This window comes from Ipomoea nil, unplaced genomic scaffold, assembly GCF_001879475.1.
Source record: "Ipomoea nil cultivar Tokyo-kokei standard unplaced genomic scaffold, Asagao_1.1 scaffold0418, whole genome shotgun sequence".
Lineage (NCBI taxonomy): Eukaryota > Viridiplantae > Streptophyta > Magnoliopsida > Solanales > Convolvulaceae > Ipomoea > Ipomoea nil.
The window spans coordinates 926,739-944,031 of record NW_017616846.1 but is presented as its reverse complement, the minus strand read 5'-3'; the positions used below and the strand labels follow the sequence as shown (position 1 = coordinate 944,031).

At 37.0% G+C, this 17,293-nt stretch overlaps 2 protein-coding genes and 1 pseudogene across 5 annotated transcripts; 2 read left to right on the top strand and 1 right to left on the bottom strand.

Moving 5' to 3' along the window:
- Positions 1–492: 492 nt before the first annotated feature.
- LOC109172428 lies at positions 493–5,041 on the bottom strand (annotated as a pseudogene).
- Positions 5,042–10,086: 5,045 nt separating this feature from the next.
- On the top strand, positions 10,087–13,546 carry LOC109172607 (probable protein phosphatase 2C 47). The gene is made up of 4 exons (XM_019321797.1): positions 10,087–10,990; positions 11,725–11,919; positions 12,125–12,330; positions 12,741–13,546. The coding sequence occupies exons 1-4, from the start codon at positions 10,790–10,792 to the stop codon at positions 13,294–13,296; spliced, it is 1,158 nt and encodes a 385-aa protein (XP_019177342.1). The 5' UTR covers positions 10,087–10,789; the 3' UTR covers positions 13,297–13,546.
- Positions 13,547–15,394: 1,848 nt separating this feature from the next.
- On the top strand, positions 15,395–17,112 carry LOC109172605 (amino acid transporter ANTL1-like). Of its 4 annotated transcripts, none has more exons than XM_019321795.1 (2): positions 15,395–16,903; positions 16,952–17,112. In XM_019321795.1, the coding sequence occupies exon 1, from the start codon at positions 15,603–15,605 to the stop codon at positions 16,884–16,886; it is 1,284 nt and encodes a 427-aa protein (XP_019177340.1). In that variant the 5' UTR covers positions 15,395–15,602; the 3' UTR covers positions 16,887–16,903; positions 16,952–17,112. The 4 variants fall into 4 exon arrangements, with proteins under 4 accessions (XP_019177340.1, XP_019177341.1, XP_019177339.1 ...); XM_019321796.1 differs by having other exon boundaries at positions 15,395–16,906; positions 16,955–17,112; XM_019321794.1 differs by having other exon boundaries at positions 15,395–16,917; positions 16,948–17,112.
- The last annotated feature ends 181 nt before the right edge of the window (positions 17,113–17,293 follow it).

Below are 17,293 nucleotides of genomic sequence, written 5' to 3'. Positions count from 1 at the left end.
TTTATCAATACAATTGTATAATGACAAATACATACATGCATTGCAGGAGCACCTGATTTCATAATGGGGTATTCCTAGTAGTTCTATTTCATATGTTTAATGATTCAAAGTAGAGTTTTTCACTCTTAAATATAAATGATATCTAATGTCAAGTCTGCATATGAATCGTGCTAAATGTATATAAATTTAACAGTGCCTTAAATTAATTAATTCTTAAATAAAATCGAAAAATTTACAAATGACAAATAAAAGTGGGAGTATTAGATTTCTCATACCAAAAAATCATTAATTCGATTTTTGTCAACATTCTCTCAGTCAAATTTGTGTCGCTAGGGACGGGTTCGGGTAGCGGGGGCAGGGAGTATACTTTTCGCCCCTGCCCGGTTCCTATCTCTGGGAGCAAGACAATTCACTAAATTTGTGTTGTGATCAAAACCCAAGAATAGTATTTGAGTTAATTTTCAATGCTGAACTGCTTCAAAAGTACCATACTATGAAAACTGCTTCAGAACTTGATTGAATTCCACTTTATAGTGTTACATACTTACATTTACCTAAGCCTTCATTATAAAAGTGTACCAACAAAATTACATACGAAGTAGCACACAACTAAACTGAAGATAGCAGATAAAATAATTGAAATTGAAATGTGTGATCCATCTTAACTAAAAATTAAAGCATGTGCTCCATCTAAACTAAAAGTCTAAGCTGATAGTTGGATATGCTCAACAGAAATGACTATGGGATTTGGTTGGATACTATTTCAGAATTGACTGTGTACCTGGAACCAGACATTGATACACCTTCATCCACAACACTTCTAACCGAGCCCCCCTGCCGTTGTCTCCTTCTGGACCGACTCTTGGCCAACTCTTCCTTCTCATCGACGAAGGAAAGGAACCTCTGCAGTCGTTTTGATCGCGATGATCTTCGGGCAGAAGATGAAGACGGGTCTGGCTCAGTGTGGTGTTGCCTAAACTGGCGCGTAACGAATATGAAGTATACTGCTAGAGCTAAAAAGCATGCTAATCCACATAAGATGTAGAGACCGGAGAAGCTCTTCAGCTGAAGCCGGTTCACTTCAAGCTTTGTGGTTTGCGAGGTGCAAGCCCTTCTCAGCAGCCATTTGTCATGGATTCTTTGAAGCTCTCCATTTTCCGACAATTTAAGGATTGCAGTTGACATATCAACTGCCAAAGGGGAATCTTTTGGGAACGCCTTGCAATTAAAATAAAGTGGTTAAAGCAACTAAAGAATTTGGTAAAAATGGTCAAATACATAAAGATACTTACAAATCCCCATCCGTTTCTGGTGAACTCGTCGCCCAAAATGCTGAAATCGCAGTGTGTCGAGAGGAAAACTTCCATATATGCGCGTTCATCGACCACAGCCACAACACCGCCTTTACGGGGGCCATTTATTAAAGCTTCAGCGAAATCTTCTGGGAGGTTAAGAGGAACAAGTCTGGATTCACGAATGCCAAGTTCTTCAATCAGATAGTTCCTCGCAAATGAACCGAGCTGATAACCAATGGGGTCATTCGTTGTTAACAAACTTTCAACTCCTTTAATGGAGGAAGAAAGCTGCTGCACCGTAAGGATTGAGGTTAAGCTAGCTGTGTAACTCGAATTGACAATTAAGACCACAAAGAGCCACATGATGAGGACAATGCGGCCTAGGGTGCTAACCGTATTCTCTCCTGCACATACATAATAATAATACCATAAATGTCATTCATCTCGTTATAGTCCATAAGATGCTAAACCAATGCAAATTCATCACTTACTATGGGCAAAAAAGAGAGTTGAAAAGCTAAACCTGAAATAGGGAAATTGAAAGTGAACGCCAATGAGAAGAATTAAAATTATATGGATACTGTATATAGACATATTGCTAATGGGAGTAATGGCCAGATCACAAAAGGAGAAAAAAGACTTTGGAATGAAGTGAAATAAAGAATTGGCTCAATGCCAAGGACTAGAGCTGTCAATACGGGCTGGCAGGGCGGGGCGGGGCAAAACCCGCCAGCCCATGGGCCTAGGCAGGTGGACCAAAAAACCTGGTCTTTGATTGGTGGCTATTTTCGAAACCCACCTCAACTCTACCTAAATAGGAGACGGGGCGGGATGGGCTGGCGGGCAAAGTCCGTTTTGACGGCTCTACAAAGGACCTTGTGGTCTAGTGGCACCAAGTTGCTCCCCATGTGGGAGGTTGTGAGTTCGAGCCTCAGTGGAGGCGGTATTGACTCTTTGTGCTTCAAATGAACACATACTGCATTGTAACAGAGTCAGTAGTACTCAAAAAAAAAAGAATTGGCTCGGCTCACTCCTAGGATACCGACCAAAGAATGGTGATGAACTGTTTTCTAGGAGGTCCTCGAAATTCATCATTACTTCTGTGTTCCAAAATCCAAACAACGGTCCCCACCACAAGGAAAAAAAGTCCAGTGATGCACCACATTGCAGGAGTAAATGGCCTGAGAAAAGCCCAAGCATTAGAGCTCCACTCTTTAACCGGTGCCACCACAACTAAACCCGATTCGATAAACGGTTGAGTGAAATCAACCATCTTTGTTCGGTTGGTTGTGATAACAATGTCACCTATAGCAGCATCATACACCTGAAACTCGAGAAACTCCAGAGTTAAAGACTTGAAGAGGCAGATTGCTGATAGTAATTTCGACATTTGCAGAGAATCTGTGAATCATAAACTCACCCCCGCTGTGATTCGTTGCACTAGTTCTGTATTATCGGGATTGGTATGACCATCGCCAAATGGGGAAAATTTGTACGGGACAGCATATGGCAATAAGTTTAGTGCAGTTGTGAAGACTTCAATACAATACCCTCGAAACATATCAGCACCCGATTCCTGTCCAACGAATTCATGAAAGCTGGCTCGGTTAGGAACTCCAATTCTCAGTCGCCTCCCATTGTTCGGAAAAACCCACCCCCGAGGTTTGTCAGTTATGTGGCCAGGCCAGATTACATCATGCAGTTGTTGCTCGGAAGAAGAATGATTTGGTAGCTTAGAGTCGAGAGATTCGGGAGGGGCAACTGATAATCCAGAGTAATTGGACCAGTACCCAACTTTCCTTGATCCCGTACCAATCACATTGATGACTTCAAATGCAGGGCCATATAGGTTCCTATCGGGGGTAAATTTTAAAAGACCCGTTACTCCTGTTACATTTGTCATCAAAATAATGTCACGCAATAACTTCCCGCCATCAAAGATGCTCATAGAATCGAGATGCAAACTCCCACCCTCTCCTGCAGTTAACCTTGGATCTTTAGAAAACGAAATATCCCCGCCCTGCTTAAAATATGCATCAAGAGCACGAGCGAGTAGCCACACTGTGTCATAAGCATAGAGACCCAGAGTGGACAACCCAAAAGTGCCATTATTTGCCAACCGTTTGGTCAAATTACTCCACCTAGAGAAAAATTTCCTCTTCAATCTGGACTCGGGAGTGTAAATACGCAATGTTAGAGCTCCTTGAATATGTTCCACAACATCTGTAGAAACCCGAGCATTAGTGTCAAGGATGGTTGAGAGCCAATGTGTAGCAATCCACACATATCCACCCTGTATCATCCCCAAATACTTCGCCACATTAAATATAGCTAGACCCTCGGAAGGATAGGTATGAACAACTAGGATTCGTGATTCGGTTAGAGCCACCTGAATCAAAACGTCTCTCATATCATCCATTGTTGCTTCGGGTTTCAAAGGGGCTTTATAAGAGATCCGGCATCTCTTCATGGCCAGTTGATCAGCTAACGCAGCAATACCATTCCTTCCATAATGATCATCGACGTAAATAGCTATCACTTCTCTCCATTCGTAATAGTCAATCATAGATGCTATGGCAGCCATCTGAAACAGATCATTGGGGAGGTCCTAACAAAGAATGGATACTGAAGTGAAGAAAGGGCAGGATCAGTTGCTGCAAACGACAAAAGAGGGACTTGGAGCTCATTTGCAATGTTAGAGATCACATGAGCAATGCCTGAAGATTGTGGGCCTATTATGGCCACAGTCTCGGTCTCCATGAAGCGCATAGCTGTCAACAATCAAAGATTACACAGCTCTAATCAAACCCTCTAAAAAAAAGATCATTCCAAACTACAAATCAAAACACAGTTCAGCTGGGCTCACATGTGCACCTTTGGCATGGCTCTGATACCAAATTGAAGCATGTGCTCATCTCAACTAAAAGCCTAAGCTGATAGTTGGATTGCAGATTAATGGTTATATGCTCAACAACCACGAGGTTACAAGTTCAACTCCCAGTTGGAGGGGTCTATTGACCTTCTTAGTTTAAGCCAGTAACCTAGGCTGGTTTACCTCCTTCTGATCAAACAAACATATAGATGTTGGAAATATTTTACCTTCAAGTATCCCAAGAAACCCACTAGAATTACTGTCAAGCATTGTGAGATTCAACTTGGTTCCTCCAAGAACACCAGGAATGGAGTTCACATCTTCTACTGCAGCTTCTACGGCAACTTTTGTCACTTTCCCAACCAAGGAATTAAAAGAGAGTATACACCCAATATTCACAACCTCAGGCCTAGATGAAAGACTTGAATTAACCCCTTCTGATATATTAATATACCAACTGCAGAAAACCATAAAAGTAATACTCCAGAACAGCTTCATGGCCAATTGAGCGGTCAAAACTCAAATTTCGCCCTGTAATGCACAGAAAAATGAAACTGCTCAAAAACTTACCTCAAATCACTTCTTTTGTTCAGCTCAGAACACATATTTTAGCAGGTATTAACATAAGAAGATACTAAAGTCTAAATTAAAGCATCAAAAGACTAGCATATTAGTTACCCAGTACTAGTAGTACGAAGTGAGAAGCTCTCCGTCATGTAACCAGGAATTGAGCGTGAAAAAAGGCGAAATCTTGAAAGCACCAACCAAGAACTCTTGGAGGCATTTCCAGTAGGGAGTGTTGGCCACTTGGACAGGAATTAGTTGCTGAAAATGGAGGCAATAGCCAATAAGGCATGCATCCAACTAGCCTCTACGTGAGAAAGGGACGGGCCCGCACGGGTATGCAGTATTTGAGAAAAGAGATTAAGGTTCAAATTTTGGTGGTTACAGTGTGAAAATTATGTTTAAAATGGACAAATTATTATAGCATTGATCATTGAATCACCATAATTTATATTTTTTCAAATATTCTGTTAAATTTAAGTGTGATGAGCCTTAGATTGGAGATTCAACCATTTAAGAGAATAAGAGAAGTGAACTGATTTATTTATTAAAAGGTTTCTATTGTTAAAAAAAAAAAAAATTCTATTAATGCAAAACTTAATGATGATCCGTTTGAAAGTGGAAGAATTTCCATGAGATTTCCTTTTTTTGCTTTGAATAATTTATTAAGGAATGTTCTCTACATCTATTGATCTATATATCTATATCTATATACAATTATATACTATATATAATATAATAACAATGGAGTGGTTAGTGTTACAATAATTCTTGCATACTTACACGTTTTACACCCTTAGATTTTTGTTTGTTTTTTTTTTTTTTAATTCAGGTCTCGACTTCAGTGAACTATATATCATAAATCTCATAAATTCATTCTCAGGTTCATGAAAAGTTAAATCAAGTCAATCAATTTATTTTCACTTTTAATAGACAAACCAGCTTGGGATTCATAACTGACTGACTTAAATTAAAAAAGTCTATAGATCGCTTTCACTGGAAAGTTGAATTTATAACATTGTAATTATTCAACCAACATTCAATTCTCTAATTTTTACATCTGATTTCATTTTTTCAAATTAATTCGGCAAATGGTCAATAAATATAAAACATTGTAACAGGTGATATGTATTAAAGTACATAGGTAAGTGAAGTGTATACGTAGTTTCCATTTTAATGAGAACAAATTCCAAGTGTGGTAGGTTAGGTAGATTGTGGCATGTGAATGGAAATGATGATGATGATAAATATGGTGAAAGACCAATGTAAGCACACCTTTAAAATGTGAAGTTAGAAAAAAAGGGCATGTTATAAAGTCAATATGCACTTGGAAAATGTATACTGCGAGTAAATTAAGAATTGAACTAATAAAATGTGGTTTTCGTGTTGTACATTTCCGCCCATCAATAATTTCAATATCATTCATTCATTCCCATGTATCCTCTTCGTACTAATTATCATGCAATTAGGTAGAATAGTAATGCTATATCCCACATAAATTTAACTCAATAATTCAGTATTGAAAGAATAGATCAATGTTCGAACATCGGTGATAGCAATGTGAGTATTATGTCTAAAATGGGTAGATCCCTTTTGCACACAGACATTTGACCATGTCTGTTGAGCAATTGAGTCACCGTAATTTATATCATCTCAAATGCTCTGTCTGGTCAGAGTGTGGAGGGCCTTTGCGGTTGGAGATTCAACCTTACTACATGATATTCAATTATTGTTTGTCACATCATAGAGTAAAAGTGAATGAGTTATACAACATGTACTCAAAAATCTTACTCCCTAAATTTTACTCCATGATGTAGTGGGCACTGATCAACTATTTTTTTTTTATGTGGATCTCAATACAAATGTTTATCTCACGATTTTGTGTGGGGAGTAAAAGTTGAAAGTATAAAATAGAGTACGGATAATATTTTACTTTTGGAATACATATAATATATAACTCATCCTCTCCTATTTAAGAGAGTCATAGTTATGCCGTTTGACCATGAGGTATTTGTCATACTTTATTTAATTATATGCATTGGTGTATTTATTGTAACAAATGGATATATTTTAGGTATTTTCTTTTATATTTTATTGTGATTTATTTTGGCTTAAACTATTTATAATATATGATCTTATATTTTTTAAAATTTTAATTTTGAATCATTATGATTAAACGTGTGTTTGGTTTGCACATGGGAATCAGAATCGGAATGGGTATCAAATACTTGGTAATGGTAATGGGTTTTGGTGAAAGTATTTAACATGTTTGGTGGTAGGGTGGAATGTGAATGGTTACTAATAGTAGTGCTTGAGAATGAATAAGGGAATGAAACCTTATTTTATTTGGGTATGAGTTTTTCAATTGATGGGGTATTCGAAACCCATAATAGTGTTCTAAAAACCTATCAACCAAACAACAACAATCACTTTCATACCCATTCCTATGGGCAAAACCCACCAACCAAACACACCCTAAGATTATTGAATTTACGAGTAATTAATGAATATAAAAAGATGATAATTATTATGAAATGCAAAATTTGATAAGAATAGCATTTTTTATTATTTAGTTACCAAAGGATTATGATGATACTACGTATTAAATTATGAATGAATAAAATAATTCGGAGCAGAAATGAAGCAGTATGATTCTTTATGAACTATGAAGTCATGATGACTTCACAACCACGACTCACGAGTGGTCCAGTGCAGTTGTCCACAGCCCACACCAATATACAATATATTTTTTTTAAAAAAATATTCAATAATAGTTTGTATTATTCGTTTGGTGTCATTTATAAGATGGATGAGGAGGAAGTCATGCATCTTTGTCTTGCCATTCTTTTCAAAAGGTTGAATTCCCAACCTTAACGTGACGTTTGGTTGGAGGGGGAGAATTATGTGGGAAAAAAATTGTAATTCAATGGAAGTTGAATTACTGGGAATAAAGTGGGAATTTAAATTCCAGTGTTTGGTTGATAGGAATAGAATTACTGAGAATTTCAATTACAATGTTTGGTATACATGGAAATTGAAAGGGAATAAGTAGTATAAAGTCAAAAATATCCATTATTGTTGTTTGACAATAATTTTAGGTTTAAAAAAAGAATGGGTAATTTTGACTCATCACTACTATCTTTTTTTCCCAGGAATTAAAATATCAGGGGGGACATGAGATTTTAATTTCATGAAAATTGGGGAATTTAATGGCCTTTGAAATTAGGTGAGAATTAAGTGGGAAGGGAATTTAAAATCCCTCCAACCAAACGCCCTGTAAGGGCTCCCCACACTTCAATTTAACAGAACATTTGAAAAGATGTAAATCATGGTAACTCAACTGAATCACAGAGATTAGATCTTTGTCTTGCCATGTCCACTAAGATGGATGAGGTGGGAACTGGGAAGTCATACTCGTCCTAGATTGCTATGGCACTAGACACCCTATTTGGGTTAAAGTATCTATGAAGTTCATGTATTATAGTGTTTTGTTCAATTTAGTTATTGTACTTTTATTATGTTCAATTTAGTTCATCTACTTTAAAAACTGGTGAAATTAAGAACAATTGTCTAAATCTCATGTTGTAATTATTTATTTTGGACATACTAATTCAATATATTGATGATAAAATAATTAATTTAAATATTTATAAAGTAATATATGAGTAGGAATATAAATATCATCAGCCCCACGTAACTTAAGTTAACAATAGGGAAAATGACATTTTTCCCCCTGAGTTATATACTTATAGCATTTCCCCCCCTGAATTATTGAAGTGGCTGTTTTTTCCCCTGAAATGTTAAATAGACATATTTACCCTTAAATAAATATTTCATTTATTTTTTTTCTCCAACAAATTATGACCATAATTTGGTTCAAACCAAACAAACACTATAACAACCAAATCGAAATATTCCAATTACAATTTAGAGTCGAAATTCGATATTTAGAGTTTATTAAAATCGTGAACCGGAACGGACGATTTATATTCCGAACTGAAAAAAATAAAATACATTTATTGTTGAATTTAGACTATTTAAAAATAAAAAATAAAATTTTAAAATAAAGACGGTTCAAAATCGCGAATCGGATCCGGAACCGCGGCTTCACGGTTCAAGATTCAATTTTCTTGATACATAATTTTAATAAATTGACATTTAAATATTGGGTTCTAGATCTGAATCATAACCGAAAACTATTAATTCGATTGCTTTAGTATCCGGTTCAATTCAAACCGAACCGTGGTCATCCCTACGTATACGCAATAATTTGTTGAAGTAAAATAAATAAATTGTTTACTTTAAGGGTATAAATGTCAATTTAATATATCGGGGGGAGGGGGGGGGGGGGGGAGGGGGGGGGGAAAGCACCACTTTTAAAATAATTGAGGGGGCTAATGTGCTTACCTAAATAATTGAGGGGGAAAAAGAGCTATAAGTATATAACGCAGGGGTAAAAAGTGCCATTTTCCCTTAACAATAATATTAACATCATTAACTATTGTCTTTAATTGTATCATTTTTGAAAGTACAAAGACTAAATTGAACAAAATAAAGATATAAAGATTAAATTGAATAAAACAGTATAATAGATAGATCTTGTAGGTACTTTGACAAAAAATGATTGCAACTTAGACTTTGAAATAATCAAAGGTCACTATACTTTATGCACACACAATTGCCCAATTGGCAATGCACCATTGGCCTGGCTTGCCACTCACCATGAGTCCCTATCATATGGTTTTCGTGTTCACCATTTTCCTTAAAATGTTCACGCTCTACTTCATGCGATGCTGATATTATTGGTGTTATTTGGGCAATGCTTTTGTAACTTTTTGCTACCTTTTACTTCCTTTCTCTTGAAAAAAGTTCACTATACTTTATAAGATTCACGATTTTAAAATATAAATTAAAATTACACATACAATTCATTTATCTCTTACTTATTATTCAAGTTATATTATATCCTCATATTAAAAGTATTCAATAATTTTTAGTATTACATGTATTTTTTTTTAATTAATTTCATATTCCATCGTATCAATTAATTAATAAATAAACAAAAAAATATGTATTTATAAATAATGTCAAGTATATACTTTAATTTATGAGTCTTAAATCACCACCATTAGATTCGAATTTATGACTTTCATCCATTTAGAATGATAACGCATATGTCATAATAGTATATGATAGTTAATATTTAAATTAATTTATCTCATTGTAATATTTTAAAATTTATCTAATACATATTCTTAAATGCGGAGTAATAATTACGATTTCTATTGTGACACGAAAAATAAAAATGATTTTTCAAACAAGTACACAAATAGAGTCTGGGTGGGCGTGGCTCGGTGCTTCCCACAAGGCCACAAGACTTTTGTGATTTTTCCGAGAGGGAAAGAGTATATACCGTCCAGTAGGCATTCCACGTGTCAACAACTGAGTTCCCCATGAAAGCTCATACCGACAATGGCGGCCTTGATAGCTCAAACCAGGAATCGCCATTCACCTCGCTCCCACCTCCAATTCCACTCATACCAACTGCCCTTTCCTTTCTCTTCCAAAGCTTTAGTTTCGCTCTTCATCAAATTCATTTTCACCTTCTGCGTTGGTTCTTGCTTCACCTTCAATTCTTGTACATTTTCCTCTCTGTGCTTCCGAATTACGCGTATTTTCTCGCGTACCTTCCGTATTACTTAAACTCTTTATTTGAAATCGAGAAAAAGATTAAATCTTGGGATGCGTTTGGTTCTTTGCAAAAGCAGGAAGAATGGAGGGGGATCATAATAGATTGGTGGTAGTTTCCTGCCCATAAGTGTCGGTTCTTGTGCTGTCTTTGAGTTAGGATCGATGGAACACTTGTATAGCTGTCCACGTGCTTGAGTAAATGCCCCAGAAGCAAATTTAATTTTTTTTTTATATTTTTTTAAAAAATGCAATTTAAGATTGCTTGCCAAGTGAATGTGGATTGTTGAGAGGGCTATTTGTAGCTTAAGGTTTACAAGACGTTTCATCAATTCTGAGATTTGATGGATTAATTGGTTTGGAAAGAAGAATGACTTCAGCGTGTAGTTCGCCGCCACGGTGTGTCGGGGGATCAGAGAATGAGGCTTGCAAGGATGAGATGGAATCCAATGTAGATGGAAATCAGGGGCAGATTGATATTTCAGGCCAGGGAAATGCAGGGAAACCTCCTAGGAATCTCATGATCCGACATAGTATCAGTCAGGCAACCTTGGCAGGTATCTTTGAATTGGTGAGTGGATCCCTATTTCATTGACCCCTTTGTAGCTTTATTCATGATTTGGAACACACATGAAGATCATTGTTCTTGACTAAATTCCTTGTCTTTAAACCATTTCTCAAGCTGATTGTTGGCAATAGAGCATGTTTAAATTAGTGATTGTTAGGCATTAGGAGGTATAAATGTATAATAGCTATGAAATGGATCTTTTTAAAATGGGATTCTCCAAGTTGAAGCCTAGTTTCCTTTTAGGAACATTTAATGGAATAGATCAGAGTTTTCATCCATTAGACCTTGACAGGATGATTCTAGAATCCATCTTGAGCTTAGATAGCATTGATGAAAAAAGGTTATTGATTGGACAATCACAAAAGTTCCCGTATAACAAAGAGGTTTTCTAGCATGGTAAAATACTGGATAACTTTGAGATCTTTACGTAAAAGCTTCCATCTGTTTCATGATTGAAATGCTTGCTTTACACGGGTAATTCTTACATAAATTCAATCTGGTTAAAAACGCATTATGTCTCTTTTGATCCTAACTATATCCCAAAAGAGCAGTGAAGTATGGATTAATTTTTGAACAATTTGTGAACTCTTGTTACATAGTGTCTAGTTAGTATCTTATCCGTTTTATTATGCAAATTTCTATACTTTTGTTAGTATGGACTCAATGCAATAAGTGTTCATTTATTTGGTATATTAAATTACTGATTATAACTTCTTCTTGGTCAATCCAATTTCTAGGAATCGACAAGCCAAATTACTGGTCTTAAATCTCCACCAATTGAGAGTCCTGGCATTGTCCCTGTATTTCGCTCGGGAAGCTGCTCTGAAATCGGACCAAAAACATATATGGAAGATACGCACATCTGTGTGGATGATCTTCACAAACATTTTAATACTGGCCAAAAGTTTCCTTCTCCTAGTGCTTTTTTTGGGGTATGTACCTACATTTTCATTTATTAAAATCCCATATAACATGACTGAATAGAAATCTGTTGCTGTTCCCCCTAACCATTTGCTAATGGTTCTATTGCCACATCATGTTTTGAAATTTGATACAAAATTAGTTTCACTCACTCCTATAGTTTTGAAATTTGTTCGAGACTTATAGTTTCTTGATGAGGTTTTGTCTTGATTTCAGGTGTTTGATGGGCACGGTGGTGTTGATGCTGCAACATTTGCTCAAAAAAATCTCCTTAACTTCATTGTTGAGGATTCCCATTTTCCTTCTTCCGTGAAAAGAGCTATTAGGAATGCTTTTGTGAAAGCTGATCATGCACTAGCCGATGCTAAATCACTTGATAGTTCCTCTGGTACAACTGCTCTGGCTGCACTTATGTTAGGACGGTAAGATATTGATGTGTTTACCTATCTGAGACCCACACATCTTCCAAAATAAGCTGCATAACTTTCCACTTCCACTAAGCTGATAGTTGGATTGCACATTAATGGCTATATGCTCAACAATCTTTTTATCGCCTTCTGCTCCGAGTAGGTTATGGAATATGTTTCTTTGTTTTTAGCTTTAGTAAGCTATCAAGGGGAATTGAGAAACACAATGTGTATTATGGAGGTCTCTATGTCTATTTTTACTTGTATCAATTTTTCCTTGCCGGGTGGTTCTATGCTTTCTTAACACAACCTCTCCAAATACATTCAGCTCAATTGAGTGGATTTTGTATTTCTTTTTTTCCTATTATCCTTCTCGATTGTGGTTATTTGGGCTGGTTTTAATTTGTTATGCTGGCAATTCACAGGACAACGCTAATTGCTAATGCTGGGGACTCTCGAGCTGTGCTAGGAAAAAGAGGCAGAGCAATTGAGTTATCAAAGGACCACAAGCCCAATTGCGCATCTGAAAGATTGCGAATTGAAAAACTAGGAGGTGTGATTTATGATGGTTATCTCAACGGCCAACTATCAGTTGCACGAGCTCTCGGTGACTGGCATCTGAAGGGCCCGAAAGGCTCAAAGTACCCTCTAAGCGCGGAGCCAGAGTTGGAAGAGGTAGTCTTGACAGAGGAGGACGAGTTCTTGATTATGGGGTGTGACGGGTTGTGGGATGTGATGAGCAGCCAGTGCGCGGTAACAATTGTGAGGAAGGAGCTTATGCTGCACAATGATCCCGAGAAGTGCGCGAAAGAGCTGGTCAGGGAGGCACTCAAACGCAACACGTGCGACAATCTGACAGTAGTGATCGTGTGCTTCTCTCCCGACCCGCCTCCTCGGATAGAAATCCCGAGATTCTCGAGGAGGAGGAGCATATCGGCTGAAGGACTGGATCTCTTAAAGGGTGTATTGAGTAGCATATAAAAAGGGATGGGTTTGTACCAATATATTGTATAGATGAACATGGAGCCATTACCACTGTTTGGGATTTTTCTGAGCTTCTGCTGTCCCTGGGTTGTGGCCACACCATTATTCATCATTCTTGACTTCAATAGAGCCTATGTATCATTTGGACAGTTGAGAGAATTCATTGTTTTTCTTCACTTAATTGTTAACACTTCTTGGGTGTAGTTTATCATATCAATAAATGCTGAAAGTGCATCTTTGCTCTTCATGATTATATTGTGTATTGGATGGTTTTCCTCCTCACTACTAAACTTGTCTGTTTGCTACTATGCCAAAAGTTATAGCGTTTAAATGGTAGGATACTAATTGTGTTAAGATCAGTAACGAAAACACAACTTTATTTTCTAATATTTCCTTATACTAAGTAGTAGTTAGTGCCACGTTTCGATGACAAGACGCTGGACTCAACTCTTCAAGCCGCTGCCTAACATTATGTCTGGAATAGTTACATTATAGACATTGAATTGTGGTCTTATACTTTATCAGATGGAAGTTCTAAACTCATTAAGCACACCTTGATTGTTTCTTATGTTTCAATTCACATAAAAAAGAAAAAAGAAAAAAGAAGGAAGCTCTGTATTGTGTAATGGAAATGAAGAATTACAGCAAATGATCAAAGGGCATATACAATATAATCACCAACAAAAAAGAAAGAGATCCACACAAGCTAGGAACCAGAAAACAAAAGCCATAAAGCAATGTTGAAAAAATCACTAGGGGCCCTCTAAGCCTGGGGACCACCTAGCGCCTAGGCGCGATTTTTGCAACACTGCCATAAAGTATATATAAGCTAGCTTTAAGAATAACAGTATATATATATAGTCATGTCTTTGCAGGTGCATATTAGTTTGATGGAGGCGGCGAGAGGGTAGGAATGGCCGGAATGGAAGGGATAGCAGCGGCGGGCAAAGTGGGGAGAGGAATATTAGCCGGCAAGGGAGGCATCGTTAGCTTTGGAACAGATGGCAAGGTTGGGAGGTTCAAAGATGGGATTGTTGGGAGTGGTGGCAATGTGGCTGTTGGCAAGTTGGGAATTGTTGGCAATGAAGGCTGAGGCAGAGAGGGAAGCGGCAGTGTGCCACCGGGCACTTGCAAAAGGCGGCGAGACGCAAGGCATGTGTTGGTGGTCGAGAGAGAGAGAGTGATGATGAGAGAAAGAAGGAAGGCATTATTGAGAGCAGCCATTGTGTTTTTTTGTGTGATTGGTTTGAGTGAATAGATGAGAGAATGATTGAGGTGAGTTGAGATGATGTGAATGATGCCAATTCTTGATGACTATATATATATTTTGGGTATGTAAAGGGTTGATGAAATGTAGTTGGGACTTGATAGATGGGCATGGAATGAAAGGTATATTTTGGTGGAATTTGGTATGCTAACATTTGAATAATTGAATCATTTCAAACATGCTAAGCTAGCTTCTATTTCACTAGGTAAACTACCCAATTCAATTCTTTATACCCTCCTAGTAATAGTCAAATTGGTTGGGTGTCGCTTAATAAGTAATAACACTAAAATATTAATAATTATTATTAAATTATAAATTATAAATTATAATATATTTAATTTGATATATTAATTATTTGTATTCAAATAAAGTTAATAGATTACATAAAATAAAAATAAGATTGAAATTATTGCGAAATATTATTTTATTATATGCATAATAATTATGTGTTTAACATTTTAATTTTAATATAACATTTACATGTTAAAAAAACATTGTAATTACATTTTTTTTTGTTTCACTACAATATTAATTTTTCATATGTCAAGAAAATAGTCATTATTAGATGGTATTATAATATTTAAATATTTTTTATTTTTAATATAAATAATAAATTATTTATTGTGAGTATAGATGATTTTTAAAAGAACCAGAAAAGGAAATAATGAATTTGATGAAAAGAAACCACAAGAGCTATTCATTTTTTTATTTTTATTTGTTGTTGAAAACAGCTATTCATTTTAATTAATTAATTAAATTTTTGATAATTAACTTGCATAAACAGAAATATCTTTTAAAAAAATCACTTTCTCAGATGTAACTGTTTTGGGTCCCAATGATTAAATTTGCAATCTTTCCTATCTCTGCAACTCCTCTTCTGACAGATTTGGATGAGAAGAAATTGTGAAATTCAGTTGTTTTGCTCATATTCCTTTGATCTCTATTAACTCCATTAAATTATTAGTAATTTTGGATCCGTAGTCTCTGGGTTTTGTCGATACTATCCTTGTCCTGGATCGAGAAATTGAGTGAAAAAATGGTGGTTGAGAAAGATGAAGCGAGCTCCTCGTCTCATGTCCTTAACCAACCCAGAGAAGAAACCCCACTCCTCTCCAGGAATCAAAAGCATCTCTCTTCCCAAACCAAGACATTTGCCAATATTTTCATTGCCGTAGTTGGGGCAGGTGTTCTGGGCCTCCCTTACGCCTTCAAGCGAACAGGATGGGTCATGGGGGCTCTCACGCTCTCCGTTGTGGCATTTTGTACCTATTACTGTATGATGCTTCTAGTCTACACAAGGAGGAAGCTTGAAACCCATCCCAAATCTCCCAAAATCTCGTCTTTTGGTGATTTAGGGTTTGCTGTGTGTGGGCCTGTGGGGAGGTTTGCTGTTGATGCTATGATTGTTCTCTCACAAGCTGGGTTTTGTGTAGGATACACCATTTTCATATCTAATACTTTATCATACCTGTTCAATCCTGTATCTCTCACAAACCCTGACCCTAAAGTCTTGGGTGTTTCACCAAAGACTCTGTATCTGTGGGGGTGTTTCCCATTCCAATTGGGGTTGAATTCAATCCCTACATTGACCCATTTGGCCCCTCTTAGCATCTTTGCAGATGTGGTGGATTTGGGGGCCATGGGGGTGGTGATGGTTGAAGATGTTTTGGTGTATTTGCAGAACAGGCCTGTTCTGCATACCTTTCGTGGGTTGAGTGCCTTCTTCTATGGTTTTGGTGTGGCAGTGTATGCCTTTGAAGGGATAGGAATGGTTTTGCCCCTGGAATCAGAGATGAGGGAAAAATCCAAGTTTGGGACTACCCTTGCCCTCACAATGGCCTTCATATCATTGATGTTTGGTGGGTTTGGGGCGTTGGGGTACTTTGCATTCGGGGAAGAAACGCAGGAGATCATCACAACCAATTTCGGGCAGGGGGTGCTCAACTGCATAGTCCAAATCGGGCTGTGCATCAACCTGTTCTTCACATTCCCGGCAATGATGAACCCGGTTTATGAAGTGATGGAGAGGAGGTTGTGTGAAGGGAAGTATAGCTTGTTGGTGAGATGGGGAATGGTGTTGGGTGTGAGCTTGGTGGCATTGTTGGTGCCTAACTTTGCCGATTTCCTGTCACTCGTGGGGAGCAGTGTGTGTGTGGTTTTAGGATTTGTGTTGCCTGCAATGTTTCACCTGATTGTGCACAAGGAAGAATTGGGGGTTCTTGGTTTTGCTTGTGATGGGGTAATCATTGTTTTTGGCATAGTTTTTGCTGTCTATGGAACCTGGTCTTCCCTGGTGGTTATCTTTGGACCTAGTGCTTAAATGCTTAATAGCACACATACACACACACACACTCTCTCTCTCTCTCTCTCTCTCTCTCTCTCTCTCTCTCTCTCTCTCTATCGGAGAGAGTAATACAGTAATAGACAACTCCTTTTGCTCCAGTTTTCTTGCCTTCAATTTTATGTTTAATATAATTTGGAAATGTATAAAAGCAGGTGTCTCCTTTTCTTGGCATAAAATACTGTAAACTCTGTGTATGGAGTTACAATTGTGTTGTAGGACAGGATATGTAATTTTACGCTGTTTGGTTCATGGGTTTACAACTTTATACATTATGAATGAAAATCAAAATCATAATTAGCGTTTGATTGATAATTATGAGATTTAATTATCCATTCAATTAAAAACATCATTCTCTAATTAAAAACAAGTATGGTAGTAATTTG

Bases quoted from the DNA above. Each gene is read 5' to 3' on its own strand.
- LOC109172607 (XM_019321797.1), top strand. From the start codon at position 10,790: ATGACTTCAGCGTGTAGTTCGCCGCCACGGTGTGTCGGGGGATCAGAG. The intron at 10,991-11,724 runs GTGAGTGGATCC...TCCAATTTCTAG, and splicing joins TGGCAGGTATCTTTGAATTG to GAATCGACAAGCCAAATTAC. The intron at 12,331-12,740 runs GTAAGATATTGA...GGCAATTCACAG, and splicing joins GCTGCACTTATGTTAGGACG to GACAACGCTAATTGCTAATG.
- LOC109172605 (XM_019321795.1), top strand. From the start codon at position 15,603: ATGGTGGTTGAGAAAGATGAAGCGAGCTCCTCGTCTCATGTCCTTAAC.